Below are 18,864 nucleotides of genomic sequence, written 5' to 3'. Positions count from 1 at the left end.
AGGGAAGACACATATGGGAGTTTGGTTTCAAACGTACTGATGTGTTAAGATGTCTTCTAGACATAAAGAGCACATGTGAGGAAGTCAGTTGAATCAATATGTATCCCCATCTCTGCCCCCACAGCTCACTGACCAGGCATGGCTCCCAGCTGGGGTTCGAGTACCCCTCCACCAAGTGCCCTATGCCGTGAAGGGCTGTTTCCGCTTCCTGCCCCCAGCCCAGGTTGTTGTTGTGGGCAGCTACCTTCTGGGCACCTGCATCAGGCCAGACGTCAATGTGGATGTGGCACTGACCATGCCCAGGGTAAGGTCCAGGGTTCAGAGGATAGGGGCCCACCACCTGACTATCTGCAAATCCCTGGATCCCTCTTTCTTATCTGCCACTTGCCAGGGGATTGAAGTCTGAATTCTAAATCAGAAGAGTGGACCGTTGCAAGCATCCTGAGGGCGGCTTAGATTCCTTGGGCCAGTTGCTGTCCTTCTGGAGCTTTGCCCTCCTGATCTGAGATGTGGGCATGGTGTTGCTAACTGTGGCTCAGGCACTTCTGTCAGCAGAGGAGCCCAGCACTCTCACCTTGGCTTCATCTTGGCCTGCAGCTCCACAAGCACTTATGTGCCTGGCCTTCTCTTCTTCCCTGGCCCCTCCAGGAAATCCTACAGGACAAGGACGGGCTGAACCAGCGCTACTTCCGCAAGCGTGCCCTCTACTTGGCCCACTTGGCTTACCACCTGGCCCAGGACCCCCTCTTTGGCAGTGTTCGCTTCTCCTACACCAATGGCTGCCACCTGAAACCTTCACTGTTGCTGCGGCCACGTGGTGAGACACACTGGGCTGAGGGCACAGCATGGGGTGGTTAATCTGGAGGAGGAGGCACAGAGGCCTCAAGTACGGGGGGACAAGATGGGGAACGCTTTGGCTCCAAGGGCTCCTGCAGAGTCTCAGGACCCCCATCTCTGCCAGGGAAGGATGAGCGCCTGGTCACTGTACGTCTGCATCCGTGCCCTCCACCTGACTTCTTCCGTCCGTGCCGCTTGCTGCCAACCAAGAACAATGTGCGCTCTGCCTGGTACCGAGCGCAGAGTGCTGCAGGGGATGGTGAGCAGGCTCTGGTGTTGAGGTGGAGCTGGAGGGTGGAGATGTGGGACTTTTCCTCTCATGGCTTCCCTTTTCCTCCCACAGGTAGCCCAGAGCCCCCTACCCCCCACTACAACACGTGGGTCCTGCAGGATACAGCTCTCGAGTCCCATTTGCAGCTCCTGTCAACCACGCTGGGTTCAGCTCAGGGCCTGAAGGATGGCGTGGCACTTCTGAAGGTCTGGCTGCGGCAGCGGGAGCTGGATAAGGTGAGTTGAGGGTGGCCCAGCCTTCCTGCCTGACTGCCTGTGTGATGGGCAGGTTCTGACCTCACGCCTCTCCCTCTGTCTCTTTCAGGGCAAGGGTGGGCTTACTGGGTTCCTTGTCTCCATGCTGGTTGTCTTCCTTGTGTCTACACGCAAGATCCATACCACCATGAGTGGCTACCAGGTCCTGAGAAGTGTCTTGCAGTTTCTGGGTGAGGCAACTAGGTGGGGAAAGGCCTTGGGCCCCACTCCTCCGGGAATCCTCTCATCCCAGCAGGGGTCTTTTGGTTTCTTGCCATCAGACAGATGAGCAAACTGAATCAGCTGAGGGAGGGTGTCATTAGGGCTGGGTCCCCAGAGGGGGATACCTTCTGATACACTTGTGGTTCACTTTAGCCACTACAGACCTGACAGTCAACGGGATCAGTTTATGTCTCAGCTCAGATCCCTCTTTGGTGAGTTTGGGAAGGGCCAGGTCTATGCCAGGAGGCCTGAAAGTAAGGTGCCAATGCTGACCTGCTTCTCTCTACACCTCCCAAGCCGGCCCTGGCTGACTTCCACCAGGCCTTCTCCGTTGTCTTCCTGGACTCCTCAGGCCGCCTCAACCTCTGTGCTGATGTCACTGCCTGTACTTACCACCAGGTACCCATAGGCCCCCAGTCCCCTGATGTCCCAGTCTAGACTCTGTCTCTTTTTCAAGTACCAGAACCCCAGAAACTCCTGTTCAAAGAGCTAGATTCAGGGCATGTCTCTGGTCTAAGCCCTTGGATCAATGAAGGGCACAAGGATGGTCCCTTTTTACTCTGTGGCTCCAGGTGCAGCACGAGGCACAGCTGTCTATGATGTTGCTGGACAGCAAAGCTGACGACGGGTTCCAGCTGCTGTTGATGACTCCCAAACCCATGATCCGGGCCTTTGACCACATCCTGCAGTGAGTTTAGGGGTGACAGGGTATGTTGGTGGGTCCTGTCTCTTTGGGGTAGGGCAAAGGTCTTCAGATAGGGACTCAGATCGTTGAGGGAGGAGATGGTACTAGGGACCGGCAACCTGATTCCCCCTCTTTGGCCCTCTGTACCCCTCCAGTCTTCGTCCACTGAGTCGCCTGCAGGCAGCATGCCACCGGCTGAAGCTCTGGCCAGAGCTGCAGGACAATGGTGGGGACTATGTCTCAGCTGCTTTGGACCCCCTGATCACCCTCCTGGAGCAGGGCCTGGGGACGCGGCTGCACCTGCTGGCTCACTCTCGGCCCCCAGTCCCAGAGGTGAGGTGGTGTAGGTTGGGGAGTTTGGGTCTGAGTGGGGCTGGATCCAGGGTCCCAAGAGACACAAAGGACATTCCTCTAGCTGGGTGTTTCTAGCTGGCCATAGGTTTCCAGGCCAGGCTGGAAGATTCAAGGACTGAGCTCAGCCTTTTGAAATCCTGCAGTGGGACATCAGCCAAGATCCACCAAAGCACAAAGACTCTGGGACCCTGACCCTGGGACTCCTTCTCCGGCCTGAGGGACTGACCAGCATCCTTGAGCTGGGTCCAGAGGCAGACCAGCCTGAGGTGAGGGATCCCAGCATGTACGCTGGAAGGAGCAGGGTGGCTTGTCCCCACGGGACCTGGACTGAAGCTTGTCGGGCAGGTTCACAGAGCCCTTCCTTCCCCAGCACTGCTACCACCCTTGCCTCCTCAGGCTGCTGAATTCCGCCAGTTCTGGGGATCCCGCTCGGAGCTTCGGCGTTTCCAGGACGGAGCCATCCGGGAAGCTGTGGTCTGGGAGGCAGCCTCTATGTCCCAGAAGCGCCTTATTCCCCACCAGGTGGTCACTCACCTCCTGGCACTGTGAGTGTTGGCATCTGGATTCCGGGAGGCAGTGTGGGCTGGGGAGCTTTTTCTGGGGGCTGGTTCAGGCAGTTGAGCGAGAACATAGCCCCACATTTTCTCACTGTGTCTGTGCCTCTTTTTCAGCCATGCTGACATCCCAGAAACCTGTGTTCACTATGTGGGGGGTCCCCTGGAGGCACTTATCCAAGGCCTGAAAGAGGTAAGGGTCTCAGGGTCAAAGCTAGTGATTGTAGAGTAATCTGTAGGGAGAGTCCTTTCTGCCTCAGCCAGCTTGCACTTCCTGGCATGTCCAGCAGGCGGCGGTGCTGGCTCTGCTGCAGCCTGAGCCGGGACAGAATCCAGGTGGTGCTGGTCTTGCGTAGGGTCCAGTCTCCTGACCTTCTTCTCCCTCTCAGACCTCCAGCACAGGTGAGGAGGCCCTGGCAGTGGCAGTACGTTGCTACGATGACCTCAGTCGCCTACTGTGGGGACTGGAGGGTCTCCCACTGACCGTGTCTGCTGTTCAGGGAGCTCATCCAGTGCTGCGCTACACAGAGGTGAGTTGCCACAGGGCAGGCGACCTTTCTGCTTGGTGGCCCCACCCCTGCTCTGGTCACCCAGTATTCCACTGTTCCAACTCCCGACTCTGAGCACGCCCTCCCAGTCCCAGGCCCCTTCCTCAGCCTGCTTTCTTCCACAGGTGTTCCCACCAACTCCAGTCCGACCAGCCTTCTCCTTCTATGAGCCTCTGCAAGAGCGGTCCTCACTGTTGCCCCGGCCTGATAAGCCCTGTCCAGCCTACGTGGAGCCCATGCCCGGTAAGAGGGTCCTTGGGAGGAAGTGGGAGGGATAGGTTCCACTCCAGGCCACAGTATGAAACCTCTTACTCCTCTTCTCCCTCAGTGGTTTGTCACCTGGAGGGCAGTGGCCAGTGGCCACAGGATGCTGAGGCCGTGCGGCGGGTGCGAGCTGCCTTCCAGCTGCGCCTGGCAGAGCTGCTGACGCAACAGCATGGTCTGCAGTGCCGTGCCACTGCCACGCACACGGATGTCCTCAAGGTTAGGCTGGTGCAGGCAGCCAGGTTCCCAGGGAGGCGGGGCACCAGGGATGTCAGAGTGTGGAAGAAGACACCAAGCTCGGGGCACCAAGATGGGGAACAGAGCCATAGGCCTCAGAGTCCCCCTGGGGTCCTGGGCTGACATAGCCTTCTCTTTCCGTACCTTCTTCCAAAGGATGGATTTGTGTTTCGGATTCGTGTGGCCTATCATCGGGAGCCCCAGATCCTGAGGGAGGTGCAGAGCCCAGAGGGGTTGAACTCGCTCAGAGACACACCTGCCTCCCTCTGCCTTGAGAGAGACACAAGGCAGTTGCCACTGCTCACCAGTGTCCTGCATGGGTAAGGCCACCTGCACAGGTTCTTGCTGTCTGGGGGCCCCTTCTTGCCCCCGTCCTCCTCGCCTAGCCACCTGTCTCTCTGGGGTCCAGATGGTATCATAGTTAGGGGTATGAGTTCTGGAGTCAGGCAGGTTCTGGAATCCTGGCTCTGCCGCTTACTGACTGTGACCCTATGGTCAGATTTTCCTCCCTGGTTCCTATATTTCTCATCTGTAAAATGGAGATAACACTAGGGTCAATTTGTTGTAGCCTTTGTTAAGAGAACATGAGATTACATGTATAACCTATTAGCACCAAGGCTGGGCCCTGGGTGCCTGAGTCTCGCTGACACTCCCTCTTCTCCCCAGACTGCAGCAGCAGCACCCAGCCTTCTCTGGTGTGGCGCGGCTGGCCAAGCGATGGGTGCGTGCCCAGCTTCTTGGTGAGGGGTTCACTGACGAGAGCCTGGATCTGGTGGCTGCTGCCCTTTTCCTGCACCCTGAGCCCTTCACCCCTCCCAGGTGATTCCCTCCACTTTTTCCCTAGCCAGGAAGTTCCCTTGGGGCCAGCTATCATCTTTTGTTCTATACCTTAAGTCTACATGGGAATGGGTTGTAAAGCAAGTGACAGGAGGGGTTCTAAGATACCCTGCTCCCCGTATCCACACCAGGGGGTCTGAGCTCCATAGACTGAAGGAGGCCTGGGGATATATGGCTGGACCCTGGACTCTTTGCCTACTCCAGCCCTTTAGTTCCCCCCAGGTTGGCTTCCTTCGATTCCTTTTCCTGGTATCAACGTTTGATTGGAAGAACAACCCCCTTATTGTCAATCTCAACAATGAGCTCACTGGTAAGTGGTAGAACTGGGGTCAGACTGCTGGAAGAACTGCCCTTTATGGATTTCAGGCAAGGGTTTTCCCTGGCAGTGTTAGGTTTTCTCTGTGCCTCCCCAGCCTTGAATGTCCCAGCCTGACCATTGAGACATGGTTTGCTCTCAGTTGTCAGAGACAGAATGACAGGGTGGTAAGCAAGCTCCCGGGGGGGAGGGGGATGCTGTGGAAGGAAGAGGAGAATAGAAGGAGGATCCTGTATACCAGGTGAGAAGTATTAGGGCAAGGAGCCAGGAAGTATAGCATACTCAGACCTCTTGGCGGGGTGGGAATGGTGATTTCTGGTTGTAACATGAGGCACTCCTGGTCTCCGCAGAGAGCAGGGTGTCAGGTTCCTAATTCCCCAGGTGTGTGGAAGCCCAGGGTGGGAGGGGGCCGGGGGCAAGACTCAGCTTGTGCAGGCCTGGAAACCACACTAGGGGTGCCAAGCAGTGGAAAATTCTGTCCCTGGGCTGAGGTTGGGAGATTAATGCCCCACCCAGTTGAGGCAAATGTGATGTCCCTTTGGTCACCTTTGCCACTTGTTGGTAGGGGGTGTTGAAAAATACCTGTGATGAGCAGCTGTTGGGCGCACTGTAGCAGTACCTGGGGAGTAGACGGTGTCTTCAGGGGAGGGCCAGGCTGACCCAGACCCATTCTTGTCTCTAGTGGAGGAGCAGGTGGAGATCCGAAGTGGCTTCCTGGCGGCTCGGGCACAACTCCCCGTCATGGTCATTGTTACCCCCCAAGACCGCAAAAATTCTGTGTGGACACAGGATGGACCCTCGGCCCAGGTTCAGCCCCATAGCTGCCCCCTGATGCGTGGTTTTCTTCCCAAGGAAAAAGGCCCAGCCTGAGCTGGGAGAGACCCACTGTCAGTTCCAGTCTGTTTCTGTACCCCGCAGATCCTGCAGCAGCTTGTGGTCCTGGCAGCGGAAGCCCTGCCTGTGTTAGAGAAGCAGCTCATGGATCCCCGGGGGCCTGGGGACATCAGGGTAAACTTCTGACCAGCAGTGACTCCAGGGCCTTTGGGGATTCTGTCTTTTGGAAGCCCAGAGTTTGGGGATCTCACAGGAGGTCGGGTCCCCTTGTTTAATGAGACTGAACAGAGGAGGTGTTGAAGCTGCCGTGGTGCCTGGGGTGGCAGAGCCTGGGGAAGCTGGGCTCCATCTGGGCCTCCTGTTTCTAGCCTGTGCTCCTCCTGCTGGGCTGCGCACCAGCTGCTCCCTCTGTGGGTCTTGGTGTTTCTGTCTTCACATGGGCAGGTGGGCCCATAGCAGGCGGTCAGATGAAAGGGAAGGAGGAAACCAAGGTGGGCTTGGTCCAGTTCCCCATCAAGGGGATCCTGCTGATCCCTTCTCCATTTCCTTAGACAGTGTTTCGGCCACCCTTGGACATTTACGATGTGCTGATTTGCCTGTCTCCCCGCCACATCCCGCGGCACCGCCAGGCCGTGGACTCACCAGCCGCCTCCTTCTGCCGGGGCCTGCGCAGAGAGCCAGGGCCCTCATCCCTGATGCCCGTGCTGGGCTACGATCCTCCTCAGCTCTATCTGATGCAGCTCAGGGTTGGTCCTAAACAGCTGAATGACACTGGGGAGGGTACTTCAGGTGAAGCCGAGGCTGTGGAGGAGCTCTTAAGTGCCCGCCTGTAATCTTTGCTATTCTATCCCTTTCTAGGAGGCCTTTGGGGATCTGGCCCTTTTCTTCTATGACCAGCATGGTGGAGAGGTGATTGGTGTCCTCTGGAAACCCACCAGCTTCCAGCCCCAGCCCTTCAAGGTGCGCTGGCGGGTGACAGCCATGTTCCTGAGTGTGTGCACGTGGCTTCCTGTGGGCATGCATGTCTGTGTGTAGTGTATAGTCTGCCCTATGGGCAACCCCGTATCAGGTGTGAAGTGCATGGGCTTGTGTGGCTATCTCCACCACCCGCTCTGCCCCAGCCTGGTGTCTCTGGGTGTGCCACTGACACTCAACCCTCATCTCTTTCTGATTTCCCCAGGCCTCCGGCACAAAGGGGCGCATGGTGATGTTTCAAGGTGGAGAGCCGGTAATGGTGCCCAATGTAGAAGCAATCCTGGAGGACTTTGCTGTGCTGGGTGAAGGCCTGGTGCAGACTGTGGAGGCCCGAAGTGAGAGGTGGACTGTGTGATCCCAGCCCTGGAGCAAGCTGGAGATGGCCAGCAGGACCTTGGACCTCTAGAGCAAGATGTCAGTGGGCCAACCTCCACTCCTCCTGGACACGAATCCTTCATGGAGGGCCTGCTGGCTGAACACGCTGAATCATCTGCAGCAAAGCCCAGCCCCAATTTTTTCTATGATGCTTGAGCATTGGGGCAGGGGCATGGTTGCCCATGTCGTCTCTTGGGCCCGACCATCCTAGAAGAGGAGTAGGAACCGGCTCAGAGAAAGAACTGAACCCAGGAGATTCATCCAGGTGGATGAATCTATTAGCCCTGGGCCTAGACCTGCCCCCAGTTTCCCACTCCTTTCTTAGTCTTCTTCTAGAAACAGAGAAGGGGGCGTGTGCCTGGGAGAGTCTCTGTCTTTTTCCTACTGCCAGGACCTGTGCCTGGACTTCAGTCTGCCCTTCACTGCGATGTTAGGCCTTTAGATGGGACCCAGAGAAAATGTGTCCCTTCCACCGACACTGAGCAGTGGAAAGGGGCTATATGTGTATGAATAGACTGCAGTGAAGGAGCACAATGCCCTCCTGTGTTGGTGCCACTTCTCAGGGTGGAGACAGTGGAAACGAACTGAGGACAGGAAGGGCTGGGTAGGTGAAGGGATCGGGGGACTGGCAGTCCCCCAGTCTTGGAGAGGTGCAAAAAGCACTGGGTTGCATCTGCCCTGGCTGTTTGCCCTTTCATGTCACAAACTGCCACTACTATGCACCAGCAGTGGGGTTGCAGAGATGAAGGAGACTAAGTCTTCCTCCCCAGGAGCTCCCAGGGCCTGAGGAGGAGAATGCTCCCTCCTTTCAGTCTTGTCTGCACCCCCTTTCTGGCAGCCTCTCTGCTTCCCCTAATTCCGGCTGTTTTTCCAGACTCAGCTCAAATAGTGCCCCTCCTTAAGCCCATCCCTTGCCCCGAGCCTGAGGTGATCTTTCCCTCCTCTGAACTATTAGAGCAGTTACTGTGTGTTCAGTTCGCTTGGCAGGCACACACAGTGGCATAAATTAAATTGTTTCGAACCCTGATTTAAATTGCAGCTGGGTGTGGTGGCTCATGCTTGTAATCTCAACACTTAGGGAGACAGGAGGCTCCCTTGAACCCAGGAGTTCTAGACCAGTCTGGGCAACATAGCGAGATCCTATCTTTTTTAAATAAAAAGTTAAATTGCTTAATTTCCCCCATGTTCCTGGCCTGTCTCCTCCCTTTACATAGTTTTGACCTGGTTTCCTGTATGTAAACTCCTTGAGGGCAGGGAACATGTTTGAACATAGATTTCTTCATGTCCTTCCTAGCACTTATTACAGTGCTTTGCTCAGGCCATCCGGCACAGGCAGGTGGAGGGCAGGGAAGCCCACTCTGGAAGATTGCAAAGTAAAGGGAATCTATTTGTGAACCCTGCCTGGAACAAGTGGGTGGTGATGGTGAAAGAGAAAGCCTAAGAGATAATAGAGCTGATGTTTATTGAGTGCCTAACAGGGGGCCAGGTGGGGTTAGGTGGTGGTATCCGTATCTTATGTGTGGAAATTTGGTCATACAGTCTCACGAGCCCTATGGAGTAGGTGCTTTTATTTACCTTTATTTTCTGAGTGGGAACAGGCTCAGTGCAGGGGCCTGTCATGGAGGAACTTTGATGCCTGGCTAGCAAGCTCTGTCCTCAAGATGAGAAGCTGCATGTGGGAACTCTGGCCTCCAGTTCTGGCTTAACTGTTGGTCTTTGTGAATCTCTGCTTGCCCCTAGTCACTGCCATGGAGCAGCTCAGACCAGGGTTGAAATTAGAATAGGGAGGGAATAAATTGGCTGGTTGTGTGAGCTGGAGTCTACACCTCTCCCTCTGCTATTCATTCGTAAGCTTCAAGCATCACCATGCCAGGCTTTATTTTCAGGGAGTGAAATGTAATCCCATCCTTAAGCCTTATGGTTTGTGGTCATCCTTGGCTCTTGCTCCTTGGTCCCTTGGACTATTTGTCCACAGTCCCTCCATGGGCTCCTGGGAAGGCCAGGGGTTGCTGGCCTGTTGCATTCTCAAGTCAGTCGCCTATAGCTTCAGGCCCCTCACAAACTCAGCTCTGGATTATCCCCATGGGGGAGGGGGTGAACTCTGCCCCCAGGCAGGACTATAGCAGGTGTCTTTAAGAGGTGCAGTTACCAGTCCCAGTGGGAACCAAGCCTGGCCCTGCCAACTTACATGGCCCTGGGCAAGTCAGTTACCTTTGCTGGGATCAGTCTTCCGACCCATAAAATAGGCACGGTAATGGCTTTGTCAGCTGACCAGTGCCCAGTGACAAGGGAAGAGGGCTGAGAATTTAGACCTCTGAGGCACTGCACCATCCTTTCCTGTTCTCCCTGTTCCAGGTCCACTAGGGAGGTGGGTGAGCGGGAGGCCCAGGGTCTAATTTCTTTCTTTCTTTTTTTTGAGGCAAGAGTTTTGCTGTTGCCCAGGCTGGAGTTAAATGGCATGGTCTCGGCTCACTGCAACCTCTACCTCCCAGGTTCAAGCGATTCTCATGCTTCAGTCTCCTGAGTAGCTGGGATTATAGGCAACTGCCACCACCCCTGGCTAACTTTTTGTATTTTTAATAAAGATAGGGTCTCATCATGTTGACCAGGGTAGTCTCAAACTCCTGACCTCAAATGATCTGGCTGCCTTGGCCTTCCAAAGTGCTGGGATCAGGCATGAGCCATCATGCCAGGCTTTTTTTTTTTTTTTTTTAAAGACAGTCGTCTCACTATGTTCAGGCTGGTTTCAAACTCCTGGTCTCAAGTGATCCTCCAGTCTTGGCCTCCCAAAGTGCTAGAATACAGTTTCCCCCTGTTCTGACTGATCTCAGCCTCTCTACGTAGTTCCATTTAGTGAACCCAACAAGGGTCCTCCTTTCTGGCTGTGGTATCTGACAACCTCCTCTACCCCCAAATCCTGTTAGCTGAAGACCCTATTTTCCTTTGCCCAGCTCCATACTTTGAGTGAAAAGAGCAAGACCCAAAAGCCTAAGGGGTCCATATAGTATATTACAGTCAATGAGTCCCCAGGGCTGCTTAGTCCCTGTTACATGGGGGCTATCCAACCCCCTCCCCCAAGTTTACAGGTAACCCCCAACATCCCATACTTGCTTTATGAGTCACAGATTAATCCAGGTGAGTGATAAGGGCAAGGGGAAGCCTGGGGCACGTGAGTCACCCGTACCCTTCACAGGAAAGGCCAATCTGCTCATCTGTCCCTGAGAGGGAGGAGAAAGCATCTCACACTGCCCCAGGGAACTAAGGGGGACCAAGAGGAAGGGTGTTTCAAACCAGAGGAAGACTTCCTCTTCTACTTCAGAAATGAGTGGGGAGGATAATTTCCTGGTTGATATCAGGCCGAGAGGTGTAGGAACTTGTCTAGGGTCACACAGAGACTCGGGGGGTACAGCTACTGAGATTCTAGGTGTCCTGGCTCCTGGCAAGCCACCTGCTGCTGAACCTGGCTTTCCTGGAGCCAAGGGGTGGGGTGTGAAGGAAGAAAGGATTAGAGAGGCCTGAGTGGCAGATCTCTTCCATGGGGCAGGGGAGGAGGGAAAAGTCAGGAGCCTCACCTGTTCTGGGCTGCTTGCCAGCCCAACCCCCTCTCCTTCCTAAGGCTTCAAGGGCTTTTTTTCTCTTTTGAGAGGCCCAGGCTGGAGTGCAGTAGTGCAATCTCAGTTCACTACAACCTCTGCCTTCTAGGTTCAAGTGATTCCCCTACCTCAGCCTCTTGAATAGCTGGGATTACAGGCACCCGCTACCATGCCCGGCTAATTTTTGTATTTTTGTAGAGAAGGGGGTTTTACCATGTTGGCCAGGCTGGTCTTAAACTCTTGACCTCAGGTGATCCACCTGCCTTGGCCTCCCAAAGTTCATGGATTACAGATGTGAGCCACTGCATCTGGCCTGCCCAAGGCTTTCTTTTTCTTTTCTTTTTTTCTTTTAAATATATATGGGGTTTCACCATGCTGGCCAGGCTGATCTCAAACTCCTCATCTTATGATCCACCCACCTCGGCCTCCCAAAGTGCATGGATTACAGGCATGAGCCACTGAGCCCAGCCTGCCCAAGGCTTTTGAATGCAGCTTTTATCAGCAACCAAGAGAAGCAGCGTGAAGGAATGGGGGAGTGCAGTTTTTGGGGGAGAGGGGTGTATGGGCATTCTGGTCAACCTCAGCTCAAGCCTAAATCTCCTCTGTTCCCTGGCCAGGCATGGTGACTCACGCTTGTAATCCCAGCACTTTGGGAGGCTGAGGTGGATGGATCACAAGATCAGGAGATCAAGACCATCTGACCAACATGGTGAAACCCTGTCTCTATGAAAATACAAAAATTGGCTGGGTGTGGTGGCACGCACCTGTAGTCCCAGCTACTTGGGAGGCTGAGGCAGGAGAATCACTTGAACCTGGGAGGCGGAGGTTGCAGTGAGCCAAGATTGCAGCATTCCACTCCAGCCTGGTGACAGAGCAAGACTTGGTCTCAAAAAAAAAAAAAAAAAAAAAAAAAAAAAAAAAAAAAAAAAAAAAAAAAAAAAAAAAAAAAAAAACTCCTCTGTTCCCTAGCCTGGGAGCTCAAAAGCAGGACCCAGCTATTCTCCCAGATTGGAAACCTCCACAGGATATGGCTTGGGTCTCCTAAGGACTGAAGAGGCCAAGGTTGGGCCCTGCCTGAGGGACAAGGAAGCACTGAGAGCCAGCCTCAGTTCCACTTGATGACCAACAGTTTGGATGAAAAAGATAATTATTGCATCCTGGCCTTTCCCCAGTCTCCCTCCACAATGCCCCCACCCCCATCTCCCAACCTATGGGGTCTCTCTAGAGCCCAGTTATCACCGACCCCTGGTCTCGAAACTCTCAGGAAGTCATTCTTGAAGTCTGACTTTGGAATCTCTTGCTGCGGCCTGCTCCCTCCCCTGGATTCTTCCCGACTCCTCTCCCCTGGGGTGCGTTGCTAATGGTTCCCCTATAATTAGCCAGCAGGCTGCAATGGCCTGAGAGTAGAATGTACTGGGGCTCATGCACACCCATCATCTTTCTGGTTTGACAAATGCATAGCCTCCTCCTGCCACCTCCTCCCCACCCCTCACCCTCACCCCCGGCACTTAGACCACAGGCCTTTTGAAGACTCATTGTCCTGCTGGTCCCTTGGCCCTCACCTCAGGTTCCTGTCCACCCAGTTCTTCCCCCTTCAATTTTTTCAGCTGATTGCCAACTTGCCCTCCTCACTCTGCCTCCTAAACCCTTCTCCCTCCACCTGGGCATCTGGCCTTGCTTCCTCCTCCATGGCCTCCTCCTAGGCCTCCAGCCTGTCTCCTCTTCCAACCCGTCTTCCACTCAGCAGCTGGAGGGGTCCTTCTAAATGGCAGATAGAGACCCTGTCACTCCCCTGCTTAAAACCTTCAGGGTTCTCATTAGCCACTGTCCTTAGTGGTGGCACATTTATCGATTGTAATCTCATTCAGAATCCTGATGTGAGATGGGAGCAGTGGTTCACGCCTGTAATCCCAGCACTTTGGGAGACTGAGGCGGGCGGATCACCAGAGGTCAGGAATTTGAGACCAGCCTGACCAACATGGTGAAATCCCATCTCTACTAAAAATACAAAATTAGACAGGTGTGGTGGCACATACCTGTAATCCCAGCTACTCGGGAGGCTGAGGCAGGAGAATTGCTTGAACCCGGGAGGTGGAGGTTGTAGTGAGTTGAGATCGTGCCATTGTACTCCAGCCTGGGCAAAAAAAGTAAAACTCTGTCAAAAAAAAAAAAAAAAAAAAAAAAAAAAAAAAAAAAAGCCCTAATGTAAAATGGTTAAGATGTTTCGGTTGAAGCAGGAGGTGGGGGCCAAGGCTCTGCCCCCTTGGCTTCTTTCTCCCTACCTCCAGCTGCAGCAGTCTCTGTAAAGGCTTCCTCAGAGCTTCAGGGCTTAAAGAATATCTAAGCTCTGGCCAGGCACAGTGGCTCACGCCTGTAATCCCAGCACTTTGGGAGGCCAAGGCAGGTGGATCACGAGGTCAGGAGTTTGAGACCAGCCTGACAAACCCCGTCCATATTAAAAATACAAAAATTAGCTGGGTGTGGTGGCACACTCCTGTAATCCCAGCTATGCAGGAGGCTAAGCCAGGAGAGTCACTTAAACCCGAGAGTTGGAGATTTCAGTGAGCAGAGATTGTACCACTGTACTCCAGCTTGGATGACAAAGTGAGACTCCATCTCAAAAAAAAAAAAAAAATCTAAGCTCAAATACCCCTTGGCCCTGGGTAAGCTTCCAGCCGCCGTCAGTATGGAACCCAAGGCCCTTCCCACACTACCCAAGTCCTTTCCTAGCCTCCTTGCTGCTGATCTCATCCTTCCCAGGCAGGCAGTCAGCCCTGCTAGAGCCTGGCCCTATAGTCTCTCACCTGGAAAAGCCTCCATAAAATCCCCAGCCAAATGTTTCTTCCTCTAGTAAGCCCTCTGATTGACCAGTCCAAATGATGCTCCATGCACCCTTCCTGGCTGCAGGGGCCAGGCTAATGCTGGGCCCCGGTTTAGGCTACCTAGGAAGCCTGTGAGCTCTCTTTTCCTCCTCGATCTCTGGTCATGACCCCTCATCCTCTTAAGCAACCCTCTCCTGGTTCTAGAAGCTTTCCTGCCAGTGAGGATGGAGATGAGAAATCAGAAAACCTAGGGGCTCCAGGCATCCTGTTCCTGAGGTGTGAACCAGAGCCCTCCAGACCCCCTAGGCCTGTCACAGTGATGACTGGTCTATGCCAACTCCATGTCACTAACTCCTTGCCCCCTGAGGCTGGCATGGGGCAGGCCCAAATGTCCAGCAGCTTATCTCTAGACCTTTCAACAGATCCCCATCTCCTATCTCTGGTTTTTATAAACACATGACCCAGACCCACAGCCTGGCCTAGACATGGGCACACAAGGAGATGTACACATGAGGCCTCGTGGACACACACAGGCACACACAGCTAAACGTGTGGATGCACATGGATATTCACACGGGAGGAAATGTGGCTGTGATTAAAGGGACAGCTTTTGACACAAACCTTTCTTTTTTTCTTTTTTTTTTGGTGATAGAGTCTCACTCTGTTGCCCAGGCTGGAGTGCAGTGGCACAATCTTGGCTCACTGCAGCTTCCACCTCCTGGGCTCAAGTGATTCTCCTGCCTCAGCCTCCTGAGTAGCTGGGATCACAGATGTGCATCATCACGCCTGGCTAATTTTTGTATTTTTAGTAGAGACAAGGTTTCGCCGGCCGGGCGCGGTGGCTCACGCCTGTAATCCCAGCACTTTGGGAGGCAAAGGCGGGTGGATCACGAGGTCAAGAGATCGAGACCATCCTGGTCAACACGGTGAAACCCCGTCTCTACTAAAAATACAAAAAATTAGCTGGGCATGGTGGTGCGTGCCTGTAATCCCAGCTACTCAGGAGGCTGAGGCAGGAGAATTGCCTGAACCCAGGAGGCGGAGGTTGCGGTGAGCCGAGATGGTGCCATTGCACTCCAGCCTGGGTAACATGAGTGAAACTCCGTCTCAAAAAAAAAAAAAAAAAAAAAATGTTTCGCCATGTTGGCCAGGCTAGTCTTGAACTCCTGACCTCAGGTGATCCACCTGCCTCGGCCTCCCAAAGTGCTGGGCTTACAGGCATGAGCCACTAAGCCCAGCCACAAACCTTTCTTTCTTTATTGACTGTGTAGTACAGTTTTCAAAGCCTGAAACATCTATAATCTTCTTTGATTCTTATAAAGGCCCAGGAGGTGGGGCCCCCTTCAACTGAAACCTCCAGGTACAGATGAAGAAGCTGAGAGAGACTCTGTGGGTGTGGGGGAAGAGAGCCATCTAGGTGACCTGACTGTTCAGCGGCCAAGCCAAGCCTGGAGCTCAATTCTCGGTGTGCAAGAGAGCTGTGTCCCCATCAGCCTAGTCCCTAGGACTCTGCACCCTTCCTTGACCTCTAGGTCTAAGCCTCCTTCCTATCGCTCTGCTGTCTCAACATGACCCTCAGCTGTCCTGAGCCCTCAAAGGCTGCTGAGGGCAGGTCAGGGACACCAGGCTGTGAACCCAGAGTCCACAGGATATGGGTCAAAGGTTGATTTTTCCCAAGGTCAAGCTGGAGCAGTTGTATTCAGGGTCTCTCCCCCAGGTCACCTGTGTAAAGATGGGGATAGCTGTGTTGGCTCAGGAGGAGGAGTCTGGGGATGCTCAGAATAGGGCGATTCACCTCTGCTCTCCACTCCTGATTCCAGTTCACAGCCAGCCCCCCACCCTTGAACCCTAGAAGCAGGAAGAGTGTTCAACAGTGGCCTCTCTGGAAAGTGGGGTCGAGCATGGAGGGACTCAGTGGGGTTCTGTGCCAGGTCTCCCTGCTCTCCCTGTCTCAGGCTCCCTGGTCTCCCTGACCTTTTCACCTGTCTTCCCCATCCCCATGGGGTTTGAATCCTGGCTCAGCACTCAGTGGCTGAGTGATCTTTGCAGGTGGTCACTCAGTTTCTCTCTAAATCTCAGTTTTGTCGTCTGTGAAATGGGAAAAATACACCCATTTCTGGGAGTTGTTTTGCAAAGTGGGAGGAAGTGCTTTCTGAAAGAGAATATGTCTGCATGTATCGTTGTTCTGCCCCTCCCCCACCCCACTGCGATGCTCTGGAAGAAGTTAGGGGCTTGGGGGTTCTCTAGAGTGAGTAGCTTTCTACGTCTCCACCCCCACCTCTGACTCACTAACAGCAAGGAGGCCCAGGTCTCTTTCTTTGCTGGTTCAGGCTGTTCCCATTCAGGCAGAAAGGATTTGGGGTCAGGAAACGAAAGGTGTGGCACTCCCACCCGTTAAAGGGCCCCAGCCAGCCCCTCTGGTCCAGCAGGCTGGGACTTGCGTGCTTAGCCCTTCCCTTGCCTGGGAACCCACTCTTCCAGCTCTGACCTTAACCAAGTCATGGCCTCCCACGGGGTGGATGGGCTGTTCAGTCTCCTTCCCTGGCTCAGCCCTCCCACCCAGGTGAGACACAGGCCTTGCTCAAGATATGCCCTGGAAGGAGGAACAACCTCTTCATCTGCCTCCTCCCAGAGCACCCAGGAGGGCTGGCTCCCAGCCTGCACCCCGGCTTTCCTTCCCAAAGCACAAGAGGAAGCCAGAGGACTCTGGAAAAGCAGTGACTCAGAGGGCTGCTCACTAAGCTCAATCTCTTCTCTGTGGGGCCATGCTTTCTTCCGCCTTCGACTCTAGGGGGCGCCAACCGCATTGACTACAATGGGAATGCTGCTTCCGCATCGCACAATGAAACAGTGGGCTTCTGCCCGCCCCCAACTCAGGCCAGCCCGATGCTTCTGCACAGGCATCCTCTGATCCTGACCCCTTTCCATCCCAGGTGATCCAAGGAGGGCTGACAGGAATAAGGGGCGCTTGGAAGGTATTGCAACCTTCCCCTTCCTCCAGCTAGAGTCCTCTCACATCCACTAAGAAGCAAGACGACCTACCCATATCTTCTCAGCTCCAATTCTAGCCATTCCAATGTGTGTGTGTATGTATATGTATGAACATGTGTATACACACGAGCTGTGGACAAGAATGAGTTTGGTGGGAGTTCACGGAGTCATGGTCCTGAAGGTTGGGCCCTGATGGGGGAGGGGGTGGAACAAGGGCATTGAGACCCAGCCCTTGTTCCGATAACTAAACAACTGACTTGGCATGCGGCTGCATTGACTGGAGGGTATTGCAAAGATGCTCTATGGTGAACTGCAGTCAGGGTAATAGGCACATTCATCCATGCATATACGGGTGAGTAAATGTAGCTGCATATGTGTAAATAAATGCTTCTGGACATGAATAAGACATACAAATCCACAGTTGTGTGTGTGACTAGCTCCTTCCTGGTGCAGCCCATGAGAAAACACATGTGAGGTGAATGCAGACAGATGTGTGTGCGGGTTGCTTTTTATTTGTTTGCTTTTTGAGACAGAGTCTTGCTCTGTTGCCCAGGCTGGAGTGCAGTGGTGTGACCTCCGCTCACTGCAACCTCTGCCTCCTGGGCTCAAGAGATTCTCCTGCCTCAGCCCGCCACCATGACCAGCTAATATTTTTTTTCCTGCCATCATGCTTGGCTAATTTTTTTTTTTTTTGAGACATAGTTTCACTCTTGTTGCCCAGACTGGAGTGGAATGGCGCGATCTTGGCTCACTGCAACCTCTGCCTCCCAGGTTCAAGCGATTCTCCTACCCAGCTACCAAGTAGCTGGGATTACAGGTGCATGCCACCATGCCTGGCTAAATTTTGTATTTTTAGTAGAGACGGGGTTTCACCATGTTGTCCAGGCTGGCCTCGAACTCCTTTCCTAAAATGATCTGCCTGGCTCGGCCTCCCAAAGTGCTGGGATTACAGGGATGAGCCACCATGCCCGGCTGCAGGTTGCTTTTATAAGGGAAGAGGAAAAGAAAGAAAAATTAGAAGTGTGTATAGGAGCCTTGCTTGTGCCTGCTGGTGGAAGAGCTGTCCCTGTTTTTCTCCCCTGTTCTGGTTCCCAGGCTAGATTTGAATGCCAGCAGGCCCAGGATGGGACAGGGTGAGGATGGGGTGTTGTGGGCTGGGGTTCCCCATTTTCTTTCAGTGTTGAGGAGTCCCTTGCGAGTTTCTGCCCTGTGCTGCCTTTGCAGCTCCACTCGAGACAAGGATGGGCTGGAAGCACATTATAGGGTTGGGAGAATAGGGGGCAGCATGGCAGGGGTGCTCTGCCACTCCCATAGCCTGTGATCTGGGCTCTGGCACCAGAAGTCTATGGTTCTGTCTTGAGTCACAGGCTGGCAGTGGGGCCAGCGGGCAGGTACTCAGTGATGGCTCCCTGATTCACCGTGGAGCCTCCCAGCCCAGGGAGGCCTGGAGGGTGGGTGTATGTTTCTGGGTCAAGGGTCATCAGAATCCTCGTGTGGGGGTTCTATGTATGTGTGTGCCCATGTCGAGGCTCTCATGTGAACGGGATCCCTGAGCATGGAGCAGAGCTCAATGTCGATAGGCAAGTGTGTGACTGCAAGCCACAGGGTGTGTGTGTGTGTCTGTGTGTTTGTGTGTGTGTATGCACAAGTGCCTGCATGTATATGAATCTACTGTATGTATATTGCTAAACCCATCTCCTTGGGCAGGAACCACCTCTGGACTGGGAGCCCTTATTTCTTTTCTTTTCTCTCTTAATATGCCTATTTAGGCCAGGTGCGGTGGCTCATGCCTGTAATCCCAGCACTTTGGGAGGCGGAGATGGGTGAATCATCTGGGGTCAGGAGTTTGAGACCAGCTTGGCCAACATAGTGAAACCCTGTCTCTACCAAAAAAA

At 53.9% G+C, this 18,864-nt stretch overlaps 1 protein-coding gene across 2 annotated transcripts in view; it reads left to right on the top strand.

Annotated features, from left to right (window-relative positions):
• The window catches only part of NOL6 (nucleolar protein 6), a 13,013-nt gene extending 3,629 nt beyond the window's left edge, over positions 1-9,384 (top strand). Inside the window, exons 4-26 of one of the 2 annotated variants that reach the window (XR_005202527.1) lie at positions 125-304; positions 649-817; positions 962-1,096; positions 1,181-1,344; positions 1,433-1,553; positions 1,738-1,796; positions 1,882-1,983; positions 2,157-2,272; positions 2,425-2,602; positions 2,767-2,889; positions 3,020-3,168; positions 3,295-3,370; positions 3,567-3,707; positions 3,851-3,968; positions 4,054-4,208; positions 4,383-4,546; positions 4,893-5,045; positions 5,268-5,373; positions 6,062-6,186; positions 6,298-6,387; positions 6,765-6,959; positions 7,072-7,173; positions 7,394-9,384. Coding sequence is in view for 1 of the 2 variants with exons in the window: in XM_017542945.2 (XP_017398434.1) it covers positions 125-304; positions 649-817; positions 962-1,096; positions 1,181-1,344; positions 1,433-1,553; positions 1,738-1,796; positions 1,882-1,983; positions 2,157-2,272; positions 2,425-2,602; positions 2,767-2,889; positions 3,020-3,168; positions 3,295-3,370; positions 3,567-3,707; positions 3,851-3,968; positions 4,054-4,208; positions 4,383-4,546; positions 4,893-5,045; positions 5,276-5,373; positions 6,062-6,186; positions 6,298-6,387; positions 6,765-6,959; positions 7,072-7,173; positions 7,394-7,543 (3,063 nt within the window). In the remaining variant the exon portion in view is untranslated. The remainder of the gene's footprint in view (positions 1-124; positions 305-648; positions 818-961; positions 1,097-1,180; positions 1,345-1,432; positions 1,554-1,737; positions 1,797-1,881; positions 1,984-2,156; positions 2,273-2,424; positions 2,603-2,766; positions 2,890-3,019; positions 3,169-3,294; positions 3,371-3,566; positions 3,708-3,850; positions 3,969-4,053; positions 4,209-4,382; positions 4,547-4,892; positions 5,046-5,267; positions 5,374-6,061; positions 6,187-6,297; positions 6,388-6,764; positions 6,960-7,071; positions 7,174-7,393) is intronic. The other variant, XM_017542945.2, reaches the window with a different exon arrangement.
• Positions 9,385-18,864: the final 9,480 nt, after the last annotated feature.

Source organism: Cebus imitator, unplaced genomic scaffold (assembly GCF_001604975.1).
Source record: "Cebus imitator isolate Cc_AM_T3 unplaced genomic scaffold, Cebus_imitator-1.0 Scaffold149, whole genome shotgun sequence".
Classification (NCBI taxonomy): Eukaryota; Metazoa; Chordata; class Mammalia; order Primates; family Cebidae; genus Cebus; species Cebus imitator.
This window is presented reverse-complemented; position numbering and strand designations above follow the sequence as displayed.